At 34.8% G+C, this 19,347-nt stretch overlaps 1 protein-coding gene across 1 annotated transcript; it reads left to right on the top strand.

Annotated features, from left to right (window-relative positions):
* Positions 1-387: 387 nt before the first annotated feature.
* Positions 388-17,686, top strand: ANXA1 (annexin A1). The gene is made up of 13 exons (XM_063080842.1): positions 388-550; positions 6,319-6,398; positions 6,495-6,603; positions 7,116-7,210; positions 8,045-8,158; positions 8,597-8,687; positions 10,263-10,342; positions 11,022-11,078; positions 12,627-12,720; positions 13,575-13,670; positions 14,817-14,875; positions 16,320-16,442; positions 17,351-17,686. The coding sequence occupies exons 2-13, from the start codon at positions 6,333-6,335 to the stop codon at positions 17,405-17,407; spliced, it is 1,041 nt and encodes a 346-aa protein (XP_062936912.1). The 5' UTR covers positions 388-550; positions 6,319-6,332; the 3' UTR covers positions 17,408-17,686.
* The last annotated feature ends 1,661 nt before the right edge of the window (positions 17,687-19,347 follow it).

Genomic DNA, 19,347 nt, shown 5'->3' with positions numbered 1-19,347 from the left:
ATCACAAGAGTTCTAGAGGTTGGGCAGCCTAGAGGTTTAGGGAAATTATAAATGTTCCAAAGTTCACATAGTAATAAGTGATGGAGTTGGTATTCAAACCTGAGGTTTTTGTTTGTTCGTTTGTTCTGTTTTTAGTTTTGAAGTCAATATATTTTTTATCCTACAACTGATTTAACTAAAAAAGGTGCCAATCATTGGCATTAGGATTGGGGCAAATAGCACTGCATATCTGAAAATCTACTGGATTTTATCTTCTCTGGAAAAAAGAAAAAGTACAAAATAAAGAGAGGAAAAAAAATCTCCTTCCGTTTCTTTCCCTCTGTGCTGTCAGCTGAGTTGGTTTAGTAAGTAGTTTTGCAAGACTTGTTTCACTTTGTTTCCGGACCAAGCTGAGCCTTGTACCTCAAACAGAAGGCAGCCAGTTACTAACTTCTGGTTGCTAGGTGTGGCCTCCTTGCAAGTCCTATAAAATCAGAAGCCCAAGGCTTCCAGTGTGATACCTTCAGAGAAGAATCTCTCTTTAGTTCTTTGGAAAAAGGAAGAAAAAAAGGTAAGTCTTGGTTTTTCTTTTAGCTAGTTTTGACAACTTTTCTCATCCCTATGTTAAATGTTACTGCTTTTGGCTAGTATGGCTAGCTGCATTAAATATGCTTTGATAAATCTTTCTGTCAAAGTCCATTGCATATTTATATTTTAGGACTCACAAATTCTAGTGTTTCACTTTACCAGTTAAAAAACACAATTTTAAAAATATGGTAAGTTTGCTTAATACTGGCTCATTGTCCTCTTGGTGAAGTACCATGGAAAAGAAGGAAAGAATGTGCCTCTGGTAGCCTTAAAAGAATGTGTTTTTCCTTTCCTCCTTCTTGGAATGTGAGTTTCTGAGAGTGTGTGTCTTACAGGGAAATAAATCACGGTGGCGGTGGGTGTTAGGGGGGCGCAGTAGAGCAGAAGTGGCAGGGGTGGGTTGCAGGGAACTGTTTCAGTTTAGCAGGACTTCCATAATTTGTTTTCCTCATTTGAAAGAAAACTGGATAGGTTCAGACCTTATAGTGGTAATTATGCCCTTTACGATTAACATTTTGAAATTAATGTTATGTTTACTCCTGCAGTTTACCATAAGAAGGTCCGGTTATTACTCACCTCGTTTAAAGAGGTGTGGCCACATTCTTTTTCCTTTGGTCTCTGTGTCACAGACAGGCTTTTCAAGGGCTCGTTTGAAAACCTAAGAGGAAAAGAAATATTTCCTGGGTGGTGTCTGATACGTTATCCCCTGGGAATGCCAGTGAGGCCCTCTAAAAACTATTCTAATTAGTAACATCTTGATTGTTGAATGAGCTAATGGCCAAAAAACTCCTTAGAAAAGCACAAAGCAAATCTGAAGAGTTATTACTGGTGTTTGGTATATTTGCAAGTGAGAGATCATGAATTGTAGCCATGTATCTGGCTATTGTTCTTTACAAATGTTCTGTCAGGGATTTTTCTCATAACGTATTAAAATATTAATTAAATGCCCTAATTTCTAATGTTTAATGCTAGCTAATTAAGACAGATGTGTTTTTCCTTGTCTCGTTTATGCCTAAAAGTGTGTATTTACTTTGAAAAAGCAGTGTCAAAAATCCATCGACAGGAATGTATTTTGGTAGCTGTAAGAGAGAGCATGTTGCAAATGATTCAAATGTGGTAAAATGCTGGTTTCATAATTCTTAAACGGCCTCTTCCCCAGAAGTTACATTACCACCCTCGCCTGAGGCTCAGCCACAAATCCAACATTTGACTGATGTTGACAAAATAATTAATAACAACATTATTAAGAGACACGGTAGAGTTTCAGGTTTATTAAATACTTTTTCAATCTAAAGGTCTGCAAAAATTAATTTCTATATATGATGTTTGCTGGCTGAGCAGTGTGTTCTTAATTCTCTTTGACCCATTTTTGACCCATTTAAAAACAGAGCTACACCAGTAGTGGGCCGATTGTTTTTCAGTGATAAACCATAAATGGTTTTTGAAGTAAATTATTTCCTTTTCCATTAAAATCAGACAGATTTTTATCAGGAAGATGAGAACAGATCCAATTTACATAATGCCTTCTTTCATTATGCGAATTTTTCTTCACCTCCATCTACTGGAAGTGAGCTTTAAGATTGTCACTTCAGAGCTGTAATGGATCTTGGATACTGTTTACTCTAACCGTCTTATTTTATCAGTGAAGAAGACCCTCTGGAGAAGTTAAATGTTTTCTTGCGGGAAGATTGCTAGTTAAAGAGAATCAAAACAAAGCCCAGAACATTTCAGTTCTTATTTTTATATCCTATAGTTGTAGGTAGAACATATTTGTTGCATTAATGTAGATGCGTTTTCTAAAAATGTTAGCAATGTTACTCTATTTATTTATTCAATAATACTAAATAACATACTAAGTACCATGCATTTTGCCAGGGATTGGAGGTACACGATGAAGAATATATTAGCACTGTCCTTGTGGAATGCTGCCAGGGATTTCAGTAAGTCGATAGAAAGTGATCATGCAGAATGGTAGGGGCAAAGGCAAGATGCTTTGGGAAAGTGCAGGTCACCCAATCCAGGGCTCAGGGAGCGGTGAAGACTTTCTGAAAAAATGTAAGGAGGTTTATGCTGAGACCTCACTTAGAAGTAGCATTTAGTTAGGCAAGGGGAAGTGGGTGTGGAGGACACTGTTCCAGGCAACGGGAACTACCTACCCAAAAGCCTAGAAGCAAAACATTCATGGAACTACCTTTCATAAATTACTTCTTTATAAGTCATGCCATTGTATAACCTAATTGCCTTCTCTCACAAGAGTAGGTGTCAGAAAGACTTGCGAAATATATATTAGAGGAAAAACTGCACAATGCAAAGCACCTAAAAATAAACTCCCTAGGGCTGGGATGAAGCCTGCCAGTCTCCATGAGTTGACTGTTAATGAATTTGATTCTCAAATGTGAGTTACTAAAAATGACATTGATCTTGTCACTGTCTTTTTGGTCACTAATTTAAAAGAATATGTAACTCTGTGGAATCACAAGGCATGGATTTATGTCTAGATTTTTGCCACTACTAGGTGGAAGACTGCCTGGAAGTTACACTCTGTTTTCCCAGTTAGAAAATGGGGACAATAATGACAAGGCTGTTGTTCCATGCAAGGTTTAGTAGGTGCTGCTGCTATAATTGCGGAACTCTGATAGTTCTAGCTAGTAACCAGAAAGGCATGATGAACCACAAAACTCTGCTTCCTCTGTCACAGATTCTGGAAATAGCTTTTATGAGGCTGAAAAAGATGAAAAAATGAAGGGGACAGTCTTAGGACACATAAATATACAGAACAACAACAAAAAATGCTAATCTTTCAAAAGCTGCACATTTAATCCACAGATAGGCTGAGATTAGTAGATGGCACATATTCACGAAAAGATGATCAATTAGAGGAAATGTGAAATATTGTTAATTTTCATATAGGTCAGCCTGTGTGTACTTGGCTGATGCTAAGCACTGAGGTAAATTTGGTTTTAAGGCTCACTAGTAGCTAGTTGAAATCTATATTGAGCTGAAATAAGTCAATAGAATTAGTCTCTTAAAAACCTAATGCAATCTTTAACCATTGCAATCAAAAAGTCAGAAAAAAAAGGCCTTTCATGAACTCATAGAGTTAGTCTGGTTTTCACGCATAGTGTAGGTATTGAACAGGCAGGATGGTTTAGCATAAAATTTGGCCAAGAGTTTTTGCTGTGGTATTTGTAAGGTGTGTTACAATTATTCAGAAGTTCTGTTAATACATGCACTTGGCGTTTGGACATTGCATCAACAGGGCATAATAAAATCTGTTTCCTTTAGAGCAATCTCTTACATCCTGCTGTGACTCTTTTGTCTTTAAGCTTTGCTAAGATCTAGTGGATATTATTTGGCTGAATTCAGATTCCATTTTCTCTAATAGCTTTCCTGAGAAAGGTTCTATTCTGGCTGCTTTCTTTCCCAGACCATGCTTTTAGGCCATCCACATACTTCAGACTAAAATGTAGGAACTCAGAAGATTTAAGTAACAAAGCTGTTTCCTCTAGGAGTACTCTCTTATGTTAAATAAATTATTCAACCCCCTTATTTTTATTATTTGTGTTATGAAATTAATATAGCAATATAATTTTCCTAGATTTTCTTAATTTTTAAAACAAATTGATGCATTATGCAAGCATTTTTTTGAGGAAGTGAAAAAGCTAGCAACGTACAGTAAAGTTTTTATAAATTTTATTTTGAAGCATCAGACTCATTTTTAATATTATATTTGACACTATCTTTACTCTCAGCCTTGCTCTTTTTTTGAAGTTTTTCTTTTTTAATTGAAAAGAATGGTATTATTGAACATATTTTTATTAGTGATGGCTAAATATTTTGCCAAGTGACCAATTACTTCACTCATTTTGGGGATTCTACTTTATCAAGGGCTTGGATGAGATGATGAAAATGGAAAAATCTAACACTTGAAACTTTGCCAGAGTTACTTTAAAGATTTGGGTGTGCCAGTTTAACGGCTGGAAAAAGAAACTCGATGTGGTTGCACCACATTAAAGTGTAAGTGGAACTAAAATCTTGTGCAAAATTGTACATCATAACTTTACTTGAGGAAACAACTTTAAATGTACTGATTACTGGAGAAAAGAGATTACTGTAAATGAATGCACAATATATTGGTTCTTCTCGCAGATGACAGAATAGTAATTCAAACAGTCATTATGGTTATTAAGTGGAGAGAGTTTCTGCTTTGGATATTATTTCCCTCATGCATTTAATCTCATTACCTGGAACCGCGGTTGTTTTTTAGCAGGTGTGGATTGAAATACGTTGTCTGAACATGCTATTAAGGAATCAGGTTCTGGGTTTTACTTCTAATGAGAGACATTTAGCTTCGTATGAAGAATTTAAAGCGGCCAAGATTATCTTTCCAACCTCCCTCACAAGTATTCATGACAATAGTGTCTAAATGGGTGAAACAGAAGGTTATGGAGATAGCTCAGTGTAGACCTTGAACATGGGCTTTGAAAAACACATCCCTAGACAAAACGGGTTATTGATGGGTTTTTTTTTGTATGTGGAGGGAACATTAAGTTTTAACATACTTCAGATTTAAAATATATATATATTAAATAAAAATGTTGCCAAACCACAATAACAGTCAAGAAATTTCCTTTAAGATAGAGTTTGCCAAAAGAGCATGCATGTTGGAATTTCATGCAATGCTGCTTGTTTGAACAAAAAACCTGCACAAAATAATCTTTTTCCGGATTTTTGTGTTGTGTAGAAATATACGTAGGACTAGAAGTTAGAGATCTCAGACAGGAAGAAATGCAAGAATGGCACTTACTCCAAGTGCTGAAATGATTTTTTACCAAGGAATGGAAAAGGAGACTAAATTATTCAGGGAGAAAGATCACCTGGATATCTTTTTCAGATAGAGTTTTGAATCTGAATCCCCTCCGGCTGATCGTCACAGATTATTTTCTCTTAAAAAAGTCAACACTAAGCTTTTGTTCTAGCCCTTGCTTTTGTGGGGGCCCTCATTAATTCTACATAGCTTCTCTAACAGCCTGCTAAAATGATCCCTAATTTTCCATCTTGCCCATCTTGCAGCCATTCTCCACGTTACAGGATGAATGATCTTTCAGAATATAAATGGAGAGTCATGCTGCTTTCTTTTTAAAAACCCATTAACGTTTTTCCAGAGCTTTGGGGATACATTTATACTTCTTTCTTCCAGCTTCTGCCAACACTTTTTGCTCCAGCAAACTTTTTCCCAGCTTCCCAAACATGACAAACTTCTCTCATGTCATTCTCTTTAACTTTTCTGCCAGGTTAATCTTGACTCAATTCAAGAGAGGCTCAGATCAGCCAGCACCCCCTCTAAGAAGCTTTCTCAGATTTTGTGTTTTCCCATGGAGAGAGCACACACTGGCTCTAAGTTCCTGAGGCAAAGGATGATATTTCAATGTTTTTGTACCTCAGGGCTTGGCATATGGCAGTGGTTTGTAAATTTAGAAAAGTGAAGGGATCACCAGCACCTCTCTCTCCAGCCTCTACACTTACTTGTTTCCTAAAGTTGAGGACTGAATATGCCAAGAAAAAGCACAGTTTCTGAGTGGAGGTTATGAGGTTCTTTTCAAGGGTAAGACCCTCCTTGGAAAAAACTCGTGTCTCGTATTTTATTATGCTCCTAAGCGTGATCCTGGAAAGAAAGGGCAGGGTGCCCACAATGCTGCGTCCTGTGTGATGGGTTTGTTTTGTAAAAGCATCTACCTGTTTTCTTTCCAGACACTTCTTTAAAAATGGCAATGGTTTCAGAGTTCCTCAAGCAGGCCTGGTTTATTGACAATGAAGAGCAGGAATACGTTGTAAGTAGAGTGACAATAAAATAACTTAGTTACTATATTAAAAGAGAAACTAATATGAGTGAATGGATGTTAATTGATTTCTCTCTCATCCTTAAGAGAACCGTGAAAGCATCCAAAGGCGGCCCCGGGTCGGCGGTGAGCCCCTACCCTAGCTTCAATCCATCCTCAGATGTCGCTGCCTTGCACAAAGCCATCACAGTGAAAGGTAACGCGTCTCCTCTAAACAGTCCTCTGGCGGACGTTTCAGAATGGCTGTCTGGCTACCCAAACACAGACATGTGAGATGCAAACAGCCTGCCTCATTTTTAAGATAAGATTTTTTTTTTCTTTTTAAATCAAATGAAGATATATTGCCTTTCTCAGCACTTAGGAAATTTTGGTAAAATCAGTGGAATCTCTGCTGCTACAACAGATAACCTTACCAGCTCATTTCTAGCAGAAACTCTGCTGAAATCAACACCTCCTCTCACATTTAGGGTTTGACATAGGATCAGACACTGCAACATGGAGAGCCAGAAACAATTAATGGCCTCTTCCTTCCTCATTCCAATGAATGGAATGTCATCCCTTTAATATGTGTGTAGCATCTATTTCCTAGGCTGATATACTTCTTAGTTTGTTAAGAACTTCATTTGGAGTGTCTTGATAATAAATCGTTTTATGTCAATTGATAATGAAGAAAATTGATTTTAAAGTCTGGTGGCCTTGTCTTTCCAGGTGTGGATGAAGCGACCATCATTGACATTCTAACTAAGAGAAACAATGCTCAGCGTCAACAGATCAAAGCAGCATACCTCCAGGAAAAAGGAAAGGTAGGTTACAGTGGTTATGGTAGATATTTAATTTCAGTTGTATTTAAGTTTAAACACGGATTCTGAAGTGTAGTTACCTAGTTCTTGCAGTTTCTAACCACTGTTGTTGTCCCATTGCATCCAAGGCTGAGATTGCAGTATTTATCCACTTTGTTGCAATTGAATCAATTTTATCAAATGTACTCGTTTTGTACATTGGTTGTCTTACTGTAAGTTCTTTGCAGATGTGATGTTCTGAAGACAAATCTTTAATTTGAACGTTAAGATTACTATTGGTAGTAAGAAATATGTTCTGACTGAAATGTGTCTTCTGTTAAAGTTCAAACTGAGCTGTTTAATGCCTAAATGTAAAATTTATATAATATTTTACTTTAAAAGTAAGCTTTATATTTTTTATATCAAATATAGGTTTTTTTTTCTTTTTTTCTTTTAAGCAGTGCAATTAGAAAACTATATGATGGCCATGTCTGATTATAGTGCTTTTTGAGCAATGAAAACCGCAAAGGTTGGAAACATTATTAATACATTGTTTTTAAGGTATTTTTATTACTGTTTTCTGTTAACACACAGCGCCTATGTTTTGCGCTTTGCAATTTCTCCCCTGCATAAAAGATTAAGAATCCTATCCTTTAAGAGGTTATCAAAGAATTCAGTAAATTTTATTCTAATCCCTCTGGATCTAAAATATTAAGATTACATTCCTAAATATCTGGTATGCTTTTCTATGTGAAAGGAATTCAACTCTAAAAGATCAGTAGAAAGATGACCTAAGATCAGGAATACCACCTTTGTTATAACCATTTAAAAGCCCTTATGCTAATCTCTTTTTTATAGCCCCTGGATGAAGCTCTGAAGAAAGCCCTTACTGGTCACCTTGAGGAAGTTGCCTTGGCTCTACTAAAAACTCCAGCTCAGTTTGATGCTGATGAACTCCGTGCTGCTATGAAGGTAAACCACCCGATTTAAGCAAAACTCCCTTCCTCGAGAGAATGTATAGGGCAAGTCTGGTTATGCTGACTATTGTACCTTAAACATCTAGTATAATGCTTGTCAACCAGTGGTAATTCAATGAATGAATAAATTAATAATTCAGTGAATGAATTAATACATACATGAAAATGTAAGTGTTGGTACTAACACCCTCATCGTGATGTTATTGCATGAGTCACATATCTGCAGTTTTAAAAATACTTTTACATCCAAGTATTGGCTACAAACCCATTTTGTTTTAGAGCAATGTAATAGATAGAGCTTATTGTAATTATTAAATATTATGAGTGAATTTTACTAAATGACAGATTCAAACAAATTTGGGACACAAAAACTACTTGGTGTTCTCGAATGAAGATTTTTCTACATTTCTTCTTTTCTGTTCTTTCAATGAAGGGCCTTGGAACTGATGAAGACACTCTGATCGAAATTTTGGCATCAAGAAATAACAGAGAAATCAGGGAAATTAACAGAGTCTACAGAGAGGGTAAGTTGTAATATCCAACAGTCCAAGTGCCTTAGTTGGAAAGGAAATTTGATGTACTTTCTTAAAATTGAATGTGGATGTTAATTATGGAGGCTTTGGAAACCTTACATATTTGAATATTTCTTTATTGTTTGGCACATGTCTATTGAATGCACACACCGTGATCAGGACATGTTCAAGTTTCCAGGATGCTGACAGGGGAAACAATATCCCAGGCCTCATCAAGCTTCCACTTTAACAGAAAATGTACTTATAGGACAAATGGCTACATATTATTGCAATGGAAACCTCAATCAGGGCACTGAATTTAAATAATTTTCTAAAAACATTTTCTATTATTCTGAGATTTATTTTATAACATTTTATGAAAATGTTTTATTGTTTTTATACCAAGAAAACCCTCTAAACAAAATATTCTTTTCTTGTCCTTTAAAAGGTAAAGAATAATTTTATAATTTTCTGTTGAAAATCTTTACCATTGTGAACATAAATGATTCAATTACTCCTTATCTCTAGTTAAATTCATGGGGATGAAAGACTAGTCATGGCTCTTTTTATTTCGTCAATGAAACATCTCATTTAAACGATATGCTCAGCACTAAAAGAGGATAGCTGCAAATTTTTTACTATTTTCCTTCCCTAGTTTCCCCAAGTCTCTGGCTTTTCTGTTTTCCCACCCTAATATGTGGCACTATAGAGGATCTTTCTGCTTGATTCTCATACCAAGAATAGAGAATACAATAGCTCTTGTATATGATTTTCAGAGCAATTTAATAAAGGAATCAAAATAAGGAAACTTTTAACCTCATTTTCTACAATTTTTGTCTCATTACCAGTGTTTATCTTAGATTCATGTATCAGTGATAATAATCAAAAGAGGCATTATTATTATTTTTTTGCTTGATAAAACATAGTTTACAAAGGTAAATATCCATATTTCTCAATTATACCCAAGATGTAGTCCTTATTACACGGAAGCTTGATTAAATTAAGTAGTAGCTTATTAAATTACCCTCTTTTCTAGCCAATCACAAATTTAATTTTTTGCTATTACAGCATTATTTTGCATAGTTCAGTAGAGGTGTCTAGACAAAAGGTTCTTTACACACACATACATATATAATTAGACTATATTATATAATAGATATTTATAATTTTTAAAGTAAATAATTTGTGTTCCAACAAGTACCTCTGTTTTATCCCTTTATGTAACTTTCTATTCATCCTATTGCTTAAATTTTGCCATGCTGTATTTTAGAATTAATTATTTAGAAGATGCACTTATGCAACTTATTCTTATTAGCAAAAGCTTTATGACTGTAGGTTTTCATTCACAATATTATCCAAATTGCTTCCACTGCCTATAGGAAATAAATGCAATGATCCAAAATTTCGCCTCCTCTAATTTCTCTATTTTCATTAAAAGATGGCAGTATATGGAAGTGTTCCAGTAGTCAGTCATTGTATATTATGACATTGTAATTATAAGCCAATATAGAGATGTCAGACATTATCATATTATTATCATTGCTTATCAGTAGTTTACTGCAAAATCTATTTTTTCTTATTTCTCAGAACTGAAGAGAGATCTAGCCAAAGACATCACCTCAGACACCTCTGGAGATTTTCAGAAGGCTTTGCTTTCCCTTGCTAAGGTAAGACTCAAATACTTTAGGAAATGCTGCTTCTTTTATGAAGAGTCAAATTTTAGATTTGAGCTTTCTTGCTTTCTCTAGAAATGAGTAACTAACTCTTTTTTTGTTTATTTCCTTCTTGTTATTTTTAATTGACAAATCGTAATTATGTATATTTATGAGGTACAATGTGATGTTTTGATATGTATACAATGATACAATTAAATCAAGCTAATTAACATATCCATGACTTTTTGTGGTGGGACATCTGGGATTTACTTTCGTAGTTATTTTGAAATATACAATGCATTGTTATTGACTATAGTCACTCTGCTGTGCAATAGAACTCAAACCTTATTTCTCTCGTCTATCTGAAACTTTGTACCCTTTGACCAACAACTTCCCATTCCTTCCCTCCCTCCCCACCCTCTTACGCCCCATCATTGTACGCTCTACTTCTGTAAGTTCAGCTTTTTTTAGATTCCACATATCAGTAAGGTTGTGAAGTGTTTGTCTTTCTCTGTCTAGATAATTTCACTTAGCATAGTGTCCCTCAAGTTTATGCATGTTGTCGCAAATGACAAGATTTCCTTAGCTCTCTTTTTTTCTCAAAGAATATTAGTTATCTGGTTTTAAGAGAATGAAGTAAATCATGTGATTACATGTTACAGTAGAGCTGTAATGGGATTTTTTTTTTCAGGGTGACCGATGTGAGGATCTTGGTGTGAATGAAGACTTGGCTGATACAGATGCCAGGGTAAGCAAGCACTTACGAAATACTGCTTGAGTCACTCCTCCTGCCTTAGGTGGGGTTACCTCCTGAAGCTTTTCATTTGAAAGGAAATACAAGATTCTCCCACAGGTCAATGGCTCCTTAATGTTCATTCACTGAATGAGACACACCCTCCAAGAGAAAAAAAATGTAGTCTTTAAGTTTTCAATAGACCTCGTTATTCATAAAGCTTGAGAAGATTAAAAGACCACAATGAGAATTTGATTTCTCATTCCAAAGTAATTGCTCTGTTGAGAAAACTCTGAATTTTCATTTTACTAGGTATAAAAATGGGAAAAGTAATTTTTTATTAAGAGAAGTGAAAAGAGTAAGCACATCTAACATTGTTTTAACAGTGAACATTGGAATGGTTTGTAGATGTTAGTTTATATTGTAAAAATATTGTTGGATTAATGTAATAATATAACTATAATAGCATATTTATATACTTTCAAATATATTGTTTCATATAGTGAGGTTGCTGGTTATTTATATACCAACCCATTGGCACCATTAGAAAAATGCCATTTTAATAAGGCCTGGAATTTCTGTTTTAAAAAAAACCAAACTACTATCATTTTTATTATGCCTTCCTTGTGGAATTGTATTCACTATATAAATTCATCACAATGAGTCAGTAACTATAGAAACTTACTTATCTGCCCTCACCTCCCTCATTGTACCAGGACATTATTTTGCACATAATAGGCACTCTAACTTTTTGTTGAATAAATGCATACATATCACATCAATTTGCTTGAAAAGTCCAAGATAACTTTTTAGGTACATTGGAAGTTTCATTATTTTAATAGAAATTGTGCAAGCACCTCAAAAAATAAGAGTTAGCATTTGAATAATTGCCCATAATAAAAAAATTATTCTTATTTGCTGGTGACATTTCTGAATTTGCTTTCCATTTTAAGACTATCAGGGTTCTTAGATGTATATTTATGGAGGCTACACGGATTAATGTGATCCAGGAGGATGGCAATTAACATTTCAAAGTTAACAGAGCATGCTCCTGACAATAGGGCAGGGATTATCTTTTTTCATTTACAAAAGGGAAAAATCAGTAGTTTAGTGAGGTTAAATTTTTACAGCTTTTAAATTGCACTGTCAGAATTTGAATTCAGAAATTCTAACATCAAAATGCAAGATCTAAGTTATGCCTGAAGTATTGATTTATAAGTATTGCTAATAATTACTTTGAACAAAAAAGAGTAAAAAATCTTTTTTAGAGAGTTCCTTAGAGTTATATAGAGCATAATCTTAAAGCAAATTAATTCAGAAAACATTTATTTTGCAAACATATTTGTCTTAGTGTTTACAAGGCCCCTTTACAGATAGTGAGGACAACACTTGACAGACAAAATAAGGTCCTTATCTTTAAAGAACGTGCAGTCTCAAGATTGCCTGCTCTGATTGTGTGGGGCACAAAACAGCTGCCTAGAAAACCTTTGAGGAGACCTAACATTCCTGTGCAGATACCACTTCAGCAGATAGTCAAGTGTTTACTTTTGTGTTTCTTGACAGGCTTTATATGAAGCAGGAGAAAGGAGAAAGGGGACAGACGTGAACGTGTTCACTACTATTCTTACCACCAGAAGCTATCCCCATCTTCGCAGAGGTAACAAGAAAAAAAGAAAAAATTTCTGGAATGTGTTTATGAAAAAATGCAGTTGTGTTTTTATCAGTGTCACTCCTATATCAAATGAGCAGAGTGCTCCGCACACATTATAACTATTGATCTATTTGTCCAACTTTGTACAGCCACTATTTTATAGTATTTGAAACACTTTTTGTGACTTTGGCACATCGGGCATCATTTCATCATTTTCACTATTTTTATTTATCTAAAAAATTTGGAACAAATTTGACAAAAGTCATGTATAAAACAGAACAAATAAAATTACAATGAAGAAAAACGAACTCACCGCTAAGAGTATGGAGGTACTCCAGAAAAAAACAATAACAGCATCAACAACAACAAAAAAACCCAGAAAAGAGTTCCAGCCTTCGAGCACAAGATTTAGTTAGCTCTGTGCTTTTTGGAAGCCAAGGCAGGAAGAAAGTCATGCTGATCACCTAAAATTCATTTTCTTATAATAGCACACTGTTTTCCCATCTTAAACTTAAGAGAAATTTACTGCTCAGATCTTTCTATAAAGGAACATACATTTGCTATGGCACTTAGCACTGCCATAGTAAGTGTTATGGTTGTCAATCACATGCCATTTCTACTATTGTCAACACTTACAAACATTTCCCAAAAGATACAGGAGTACGAAATGGCCATGCGAGTTATGTTCCCAGGAGAAGATGAAGTATCCATATTATGCTTAGTTGTGGAAATAGCCTTCAAATGTGTGGCTGAAGTTCAGTTATCCCAAGGAATTTTTTGAAGCAGTTTCCCTGATTTTGTTAAAGTTTGCTAAAGAATAGGATGTTTTGTACATCTCTTAGTTTAAACTTAATATTCAGTGTTTCAGAAATACACCAAGTACAGTCAGCACGACATGAACAAAGTTCTGGACCTGGAGCTGAAAGGTGACATTGAGAAATGCCTCACAGCCATCGGTATGTAGTCCTGGAGCTGAAAGAGTTTCTAACTAGAAATTGTATTTTCGATGCTGCCCCATACCTAAAAAAAAAAAGAAAAAAGAATTCAAAAAACAAAACAAAACAAAAAACAAGTCCTCAGAGATGGTGCATCTATGTTTCAAATAGAGGCAACATGTAAGATTGACAAAGCAGTGTGATAGCCTTTTTAATAACAGTAGATATTACTTCCCTTTCAAAAATATGGAGAGGTGGAATATAGTTATTGAGCACCTACTTATGCCAAGCAATGCACCAAGTGGGGCACACTGCAGAGGCCACGTGGAATAGTCATTAAGAGCATGGGATTTGGAATTAGATAAATGTAAATTCAAATCCTGGTCTACCACTGCTTAACTGTACCATCTTGGGCAAGTCCAGGAGTCTGATTCAGTAGGTCTAGGTTAGCTTCTGAAAATCTGTACAAATTTAAGGGTATCCCAGGTTATTCAGATGACCACTAGGGTTGGAGAATCTATATTCTTAAGCAGTGCTTCTCAAACATTACCAGGCACATGAATCCTCCAGAATTTTTGTTAGAATGCAGATTCTGATTTCAGTAGTTTTGGGATGGATCCTGGGTCCTGCATTGTTAAGTTCCTGGTTGATGTGAATGCTTTTGGTCCACAAATTTCACTTCAAGTTGCAAGATAAAAAAACACCGTGAATTGACATGTGCCAGTATTTTATTTGGGTGCTGCTTTATATTTAAGTCTGTCCTATCCCAGGGTGGTTTTTTGTTTTGTTTTTTTTTTTTGTTTTAATGTTCTTATTACAACATGAAGAAAGTATTTATTTGTAGGCCTTTAACACCTACTGTTTTCTCCATTTCCAAGATGAATATGTTTAAGATAGTAATAACTATTGAAGTTGCTTTTAGGTGGATTTAAGGTAAAATAGGTGATGGATGTCAGGGGAAAGGATATTCAAAATCATCGTCTGGAGGGTCCTCAATGTCTTCTCATAAGCTAAATGTCTCCTTTTGGTGGTGTTGGGGGCGTGGCAGTGAGAAACAACATGGGGAATAGAATCCTGTTGGCAAAAATTCTGTATTTCTTGTTTCTTTCACATGCATCTTTCTTCTTTTGTGGTGGATACGCCAACTAAAATTTGCCTCTCTTCCAGTAAAATGTGCCACAAGCAAACCAGCTTTCTTTGCCGAGAAGCTTCATCAGGCCATGAAGGTACCATTCTGCTGATACGTTTTACTCAGAAAAAAGTTAATGTTTGTAGAGAGAACAGAAAACTTCATTTTGTTAGAAAATCACACATTTAATATCTTACCATTAAAGAGAATCATTATTCTATTGAATGCAAGTGGTGATACATTACCTTCTTAGAATAAACTTCTGTTAGATTTGGTGCATTTTTTTTTAATAGGTAAGATTGTAAAATGAGCTTGTAAGTGATTTCTGGCTTACTTGTGATTTGCTTAAAACCTGAGTCATTGGGGTAAGGGTGATATACTTTCACTTTTAATGTGTAATTTTAGTAATGCACTTCTGCTAAGCTTGTGAATTTTCTGATCTCCCTCTTTCTAAGTTTCATTTGTCTTTCATTGTTCTGTCTTTCTTGCCATGGATTAATAGCTAAATCTTTTAAAATGTCATTCAATGATGATGGACATAGAAGATGTTATATAAGATGTTTTTGAGAAACTTCTTCATTTCACTTTAACCTTACTCTGTAGCATGCATAGTATTATATAGGATATCACTTCTATATTTATATTTTGAGCCCTGAAATGAGTAGTTATAAAGTTGTCTTTGTTTTTTTCTTTGCAACTCCAAGATAGAGAGGTCTTCATAGAGAGAGATCTAACTGTTCAATTAATATTAAGGAGCCTCTATGAAATGAGAGGCATGACAGGTGCAGTTACATAGGAGGCAGCACATGTGTTGCCCCCAGCTGCTGTGTCTGGCGTGGTGTTTAGCTGGTGATGAGGAATACCTGGTAATATGTATGGAAGCACAAAGGGAAACAGGTGCCCCAGATTTGAAATGAATGTAGCCGTGCTGTCAACTAAACTAAAACCTGAAGTTTGAGTGAAGTTTAAGTGAAAATGAGCCAAGTGAGGATGAGGGTGGAAGAGATGGGGAGATTCAGCAAGGGTGGAACAAAATGTTCACAGGCTTGAAAGCAAAAGGTGTAACACAGCCCTTTCAAGACAAGAAATTTAACTAGAGTGATGGTGCACAGTGGAAGAGATTGTAGAATTAGGCAGGATATTATGACCTTGATAAAGTGGTTTTCACCTTAAGAGCAACAGAAGACCATGGAAGTGTTGTAAATACATGACTTAGATGGTCAGATTTACAATTTCTAAAGTTCTCTTTACTTGTAATTATTGTGTGGTTTAGATGGAGGAAAGTCTGGATGGTAGGAGACCAATTAGGAGGTTGTAAAAAGCTCTCTGTATCTACGGCTAATGTAGCAGTTGCTTTCTTGTCATTTCATTACCACGTGTGTGCTGTGTATGTATGTGTGTGTGTGTGTGTGTGTTTTAATATGGAGATGGTTTCTAGAAATTATATGGAAGAGTAAAAGAGCTTCACTTTAAAATCCACGTTCTTTAGTAAGAGTATTTTCTGAATATGAGAGGCACTTACGATTATTTATTTTGGACAGGGTGCTGGAACTCGTCATAAGACATTGATCAGGATTATGGTTTCTCGTTCTGAAATCGACATGAATGATATCAAAGCATTCTATCAGAAGATGTACGGTATCTCTCTTTGCCAAGCCATTCTGGTATGTTGTGATTTTCATAATGCCATCGCCACAAGTAAAATTTATTTTTGCAGTCTTCAAAGAAAAGAGCTGACTTGCTGTATCTGTGAATTTCATATATTAGATTCATTCAGTATATCAGGGTGCATACTTCATAAGTTAATTGAACTTTCACTGGTAAATTTTACTAGTAAATTTTCTACTGGAAAACCAGGTACATTTTCAACCAAAATCATGGAAATGTTTAGTTTTTTATACTTAAGCTTAGCAACTAAATATTTTAGACTTTTTGCTAGTGTAGATAGACATCATGATTTATTTTGTGATGAATATTGGTCAGAGGATTAGGAACGTATTTCAAAATATTTTTCTTAATTTTGTCATATGTAAAGTGTTTAAAATATATATTCATGTTATCTCATTAGCATGCTGAAAAATAAGACAGGAAGAGAAGTCAGGAGTTTTGAACTTATTGAAAGATAGATAACTATTTAAATTCAATTCATTATTTGCCTTGGATAACTAAAATCTACCAAGAAAAAGTAAAAAAAAAAATCACAAGCTTATAACTTTCTTTCTGGTGAGTGAATTAGGTATGATATTGTGTTATTCAATTCTGTGTGAGATTATATTTCATTCTTCGAAAATAGTGGCTCTAATATAAAACAGTTAATTCAAAGAAGTTCTTAATCTGAATCTTGAAAGCTGTTGCTCTTTATACAGCAATCAAGAAATATCAGTTATCTGCTAGACATATTATTTAATTAAATGAATGGAATTATTATCAAAGATCCCATGTAATTGATGTACTATAATGTATAATCTGATTTAATGTCTACAAATAGAATATTTTTTTCTATAATTAAAACTATCTTATGTTTATTATGATTTGGGGTAATGTTAAGTGTACTTTATTTTTGAATCAACAGGATGAAACCAAGGGAGATTATGAAAAAATCCTGGTGGCTCTTTGTGGAGGAAACTGAACATTCCTTTGATGGTTCCAAGCATTATGATCGGAAGACTTTTTATTCATATCTTTTCATTCTAGAACATAGGATAAATAAGAAACTTTCTTCAGCAGGATTACTGTCTAGACCTGCTTTCTGAGAAATATAGCCTGTAAATCATTTTTATAATACAACTATAAGCTTTTTTTAAAATATATTTACCCCAAACTATAAAACCTCATAAACAAATTGTGCTAGTAACATTACCGGAGAAACATGTTTATGTAGCTGAAAATAAAGTGATGTTACAAGACAGTTGTTATCGTTGGGTCTTCTATTCTGATTTTCCTTTACGTGTAATCCATGGTTTAATTTGATGTCAAAGGACAGGAGACTCAATTCTAAATTACAATTATTTAATGAAATAGATTTCACATGCTGAATTGAAGAAAATATTCACAGAGTTAGAAAATGGACTCACGTTTTATCACCTGGATATAGATTGTTGAGAGGATGTCTTTGTATAATAATGGGTTTACTGCACCAGCATTATAATAATTTGACATGTGTTACATTTCATGAACCAGTATAAAGATGAAATGGTTACACATAAAAAAATTTCTCACATTTGTTTCATGGTAATTGTATGCTTAGTTTTTCCAAGAAACTGCCAAACTATTTTCCAGAGTGATAATACTATTTTACTTTCCTACCATAAAAGTAACAGTATTCCAGTTTGTCCACATCCTTGCCAGCATTTGGTGTTGTCACTATTTTGTATTTTAGCATTGTTTAATTTTTCTTGTTGAGTTTTGAGAATTCTTTATACATTGCAGATATTTATTCTTTGTTAGGAATGCAGTTTGCAAATATCTTCTTAGTAAGTAGCTCATCTTTTTATCCTCTTTCAGGGTCTTTCATGGAGACAACATTTTAAATTTTAATGAAGAGGTCCATTTTAAAAATTTTTCCTTTTATAGATTGTGCTTTTGATGTCATGTCTACAAACTCTTCACCCAACCTTAAGTCCCAACATTTGACTCCTGTGTTTTTTGCTAAAATTTTATAGTTTTCATTTTACATATAAGTTTTTGATCAATTTTCAGTTAACTTTTACATGAAGTGTGATACTTAGGTTGAAGTTCTTTTCCTTTTTTAAAAAAAATTCTTATAGATATCCAATTCCTCCTCTACTATTTATTTGTTAAAGAGGCTTTCCTTCCTTTATCAAATTGCTTTTGCATGTTTGTCAAAAATAAGTTGGTTATATTTGTGTAGGTCTTGCTTCAAGTTTTAATGTTTATATTGAGTCAAAATATAAAACCATTTGATTTCTCGTGGCCCATGAATAGATTGTGTATATCAATTTAGTTAAGTCCTTTATTCCAAGGACAGCATCAGCTATGGTGCAAACTCTCTTTTAAAAAAGGCAACGGGGAAAGTTACTTTCCCACGAGAGTCTTCTTACCACACAGAGCTGGATAAAGGTGTTAAATTAATTTATTCATCCCAGAAAGACTTGGGTTGGGTGATTGATTTTCGTACAATCCTGAGCTGCATTCAGGGTAAACCCTCCTTCAACTGATTTTAGCTTATTCTCCTTGACCACTGCCCTTGACTACCTCCACGCAGACCTTTCTGGCACATTCTATGGCACAGTCACGCTAACCCAACCCACCACCTATCAGCCAAACAACTTGGCAGATATGCTGCCTCTTATCATCTCATCATCTCATTTGTTTGTTCTTTCGCCATTATAGATCTTCCTTGTATAAAGAAATACCACATGTTCTCACTTATTTGTGGGAGCTAAAAATAAATAAATAAATACAAAAACAAATGGCAGGAGGGAGGGAATGAAGACACAACAAGCACAATTCCTTGAATTTTTTAAGACAAGCAAACAGATTTGATGTTGATGGGTGGGAGGGGGGAGAGAAGGGGGGAGAGGTATTAGGTAAAGGGACACGAAAATC

This window comes from Cynocephalus volans, chromosome 16 (genome assembly GCF_027409185.1).
Source record: "Cynocephalus volans isolate mCynVol1 chromosome 16, mCynVol1.pri, whole genome shotgun sequence".
NCBI lineage: Eukaryota > Metazoa > Chordata > Mammalia > Dermoptera > Cynocephalidae > Cynocephalus > Cynocephalus volans.
Note: the sequence above shows the minus strand (reverse complement) of the source record. Positions and strands in the feature narration are given on the sequence as shown.

Excerpts from the sequence above, each read along its gene's own strand:
- ANXA1 (XM_063080842.1), top strand. The coding sequence starts at position 6,333 with ATGGCAATGGTTTCAGAGTTCCTCAAGCAGGCCTGGTTTATTGACAAT. Across the intron at positions 8,159-8,596 it reads AACTCCGTGCTGCTATGAAG|GGCCTTGGAACTGATGAAGA; the intron begins GTAAACCACCCG and ends CTTTCAATGAAG. Across the intron at positions 14,876-16,319 it reads AGCTTCATCAGGCCATGAAG|GGTGCTGGAACTCGTCATAA; the intron begins GTACCATTCTGC and ends TATTTTGGACAG.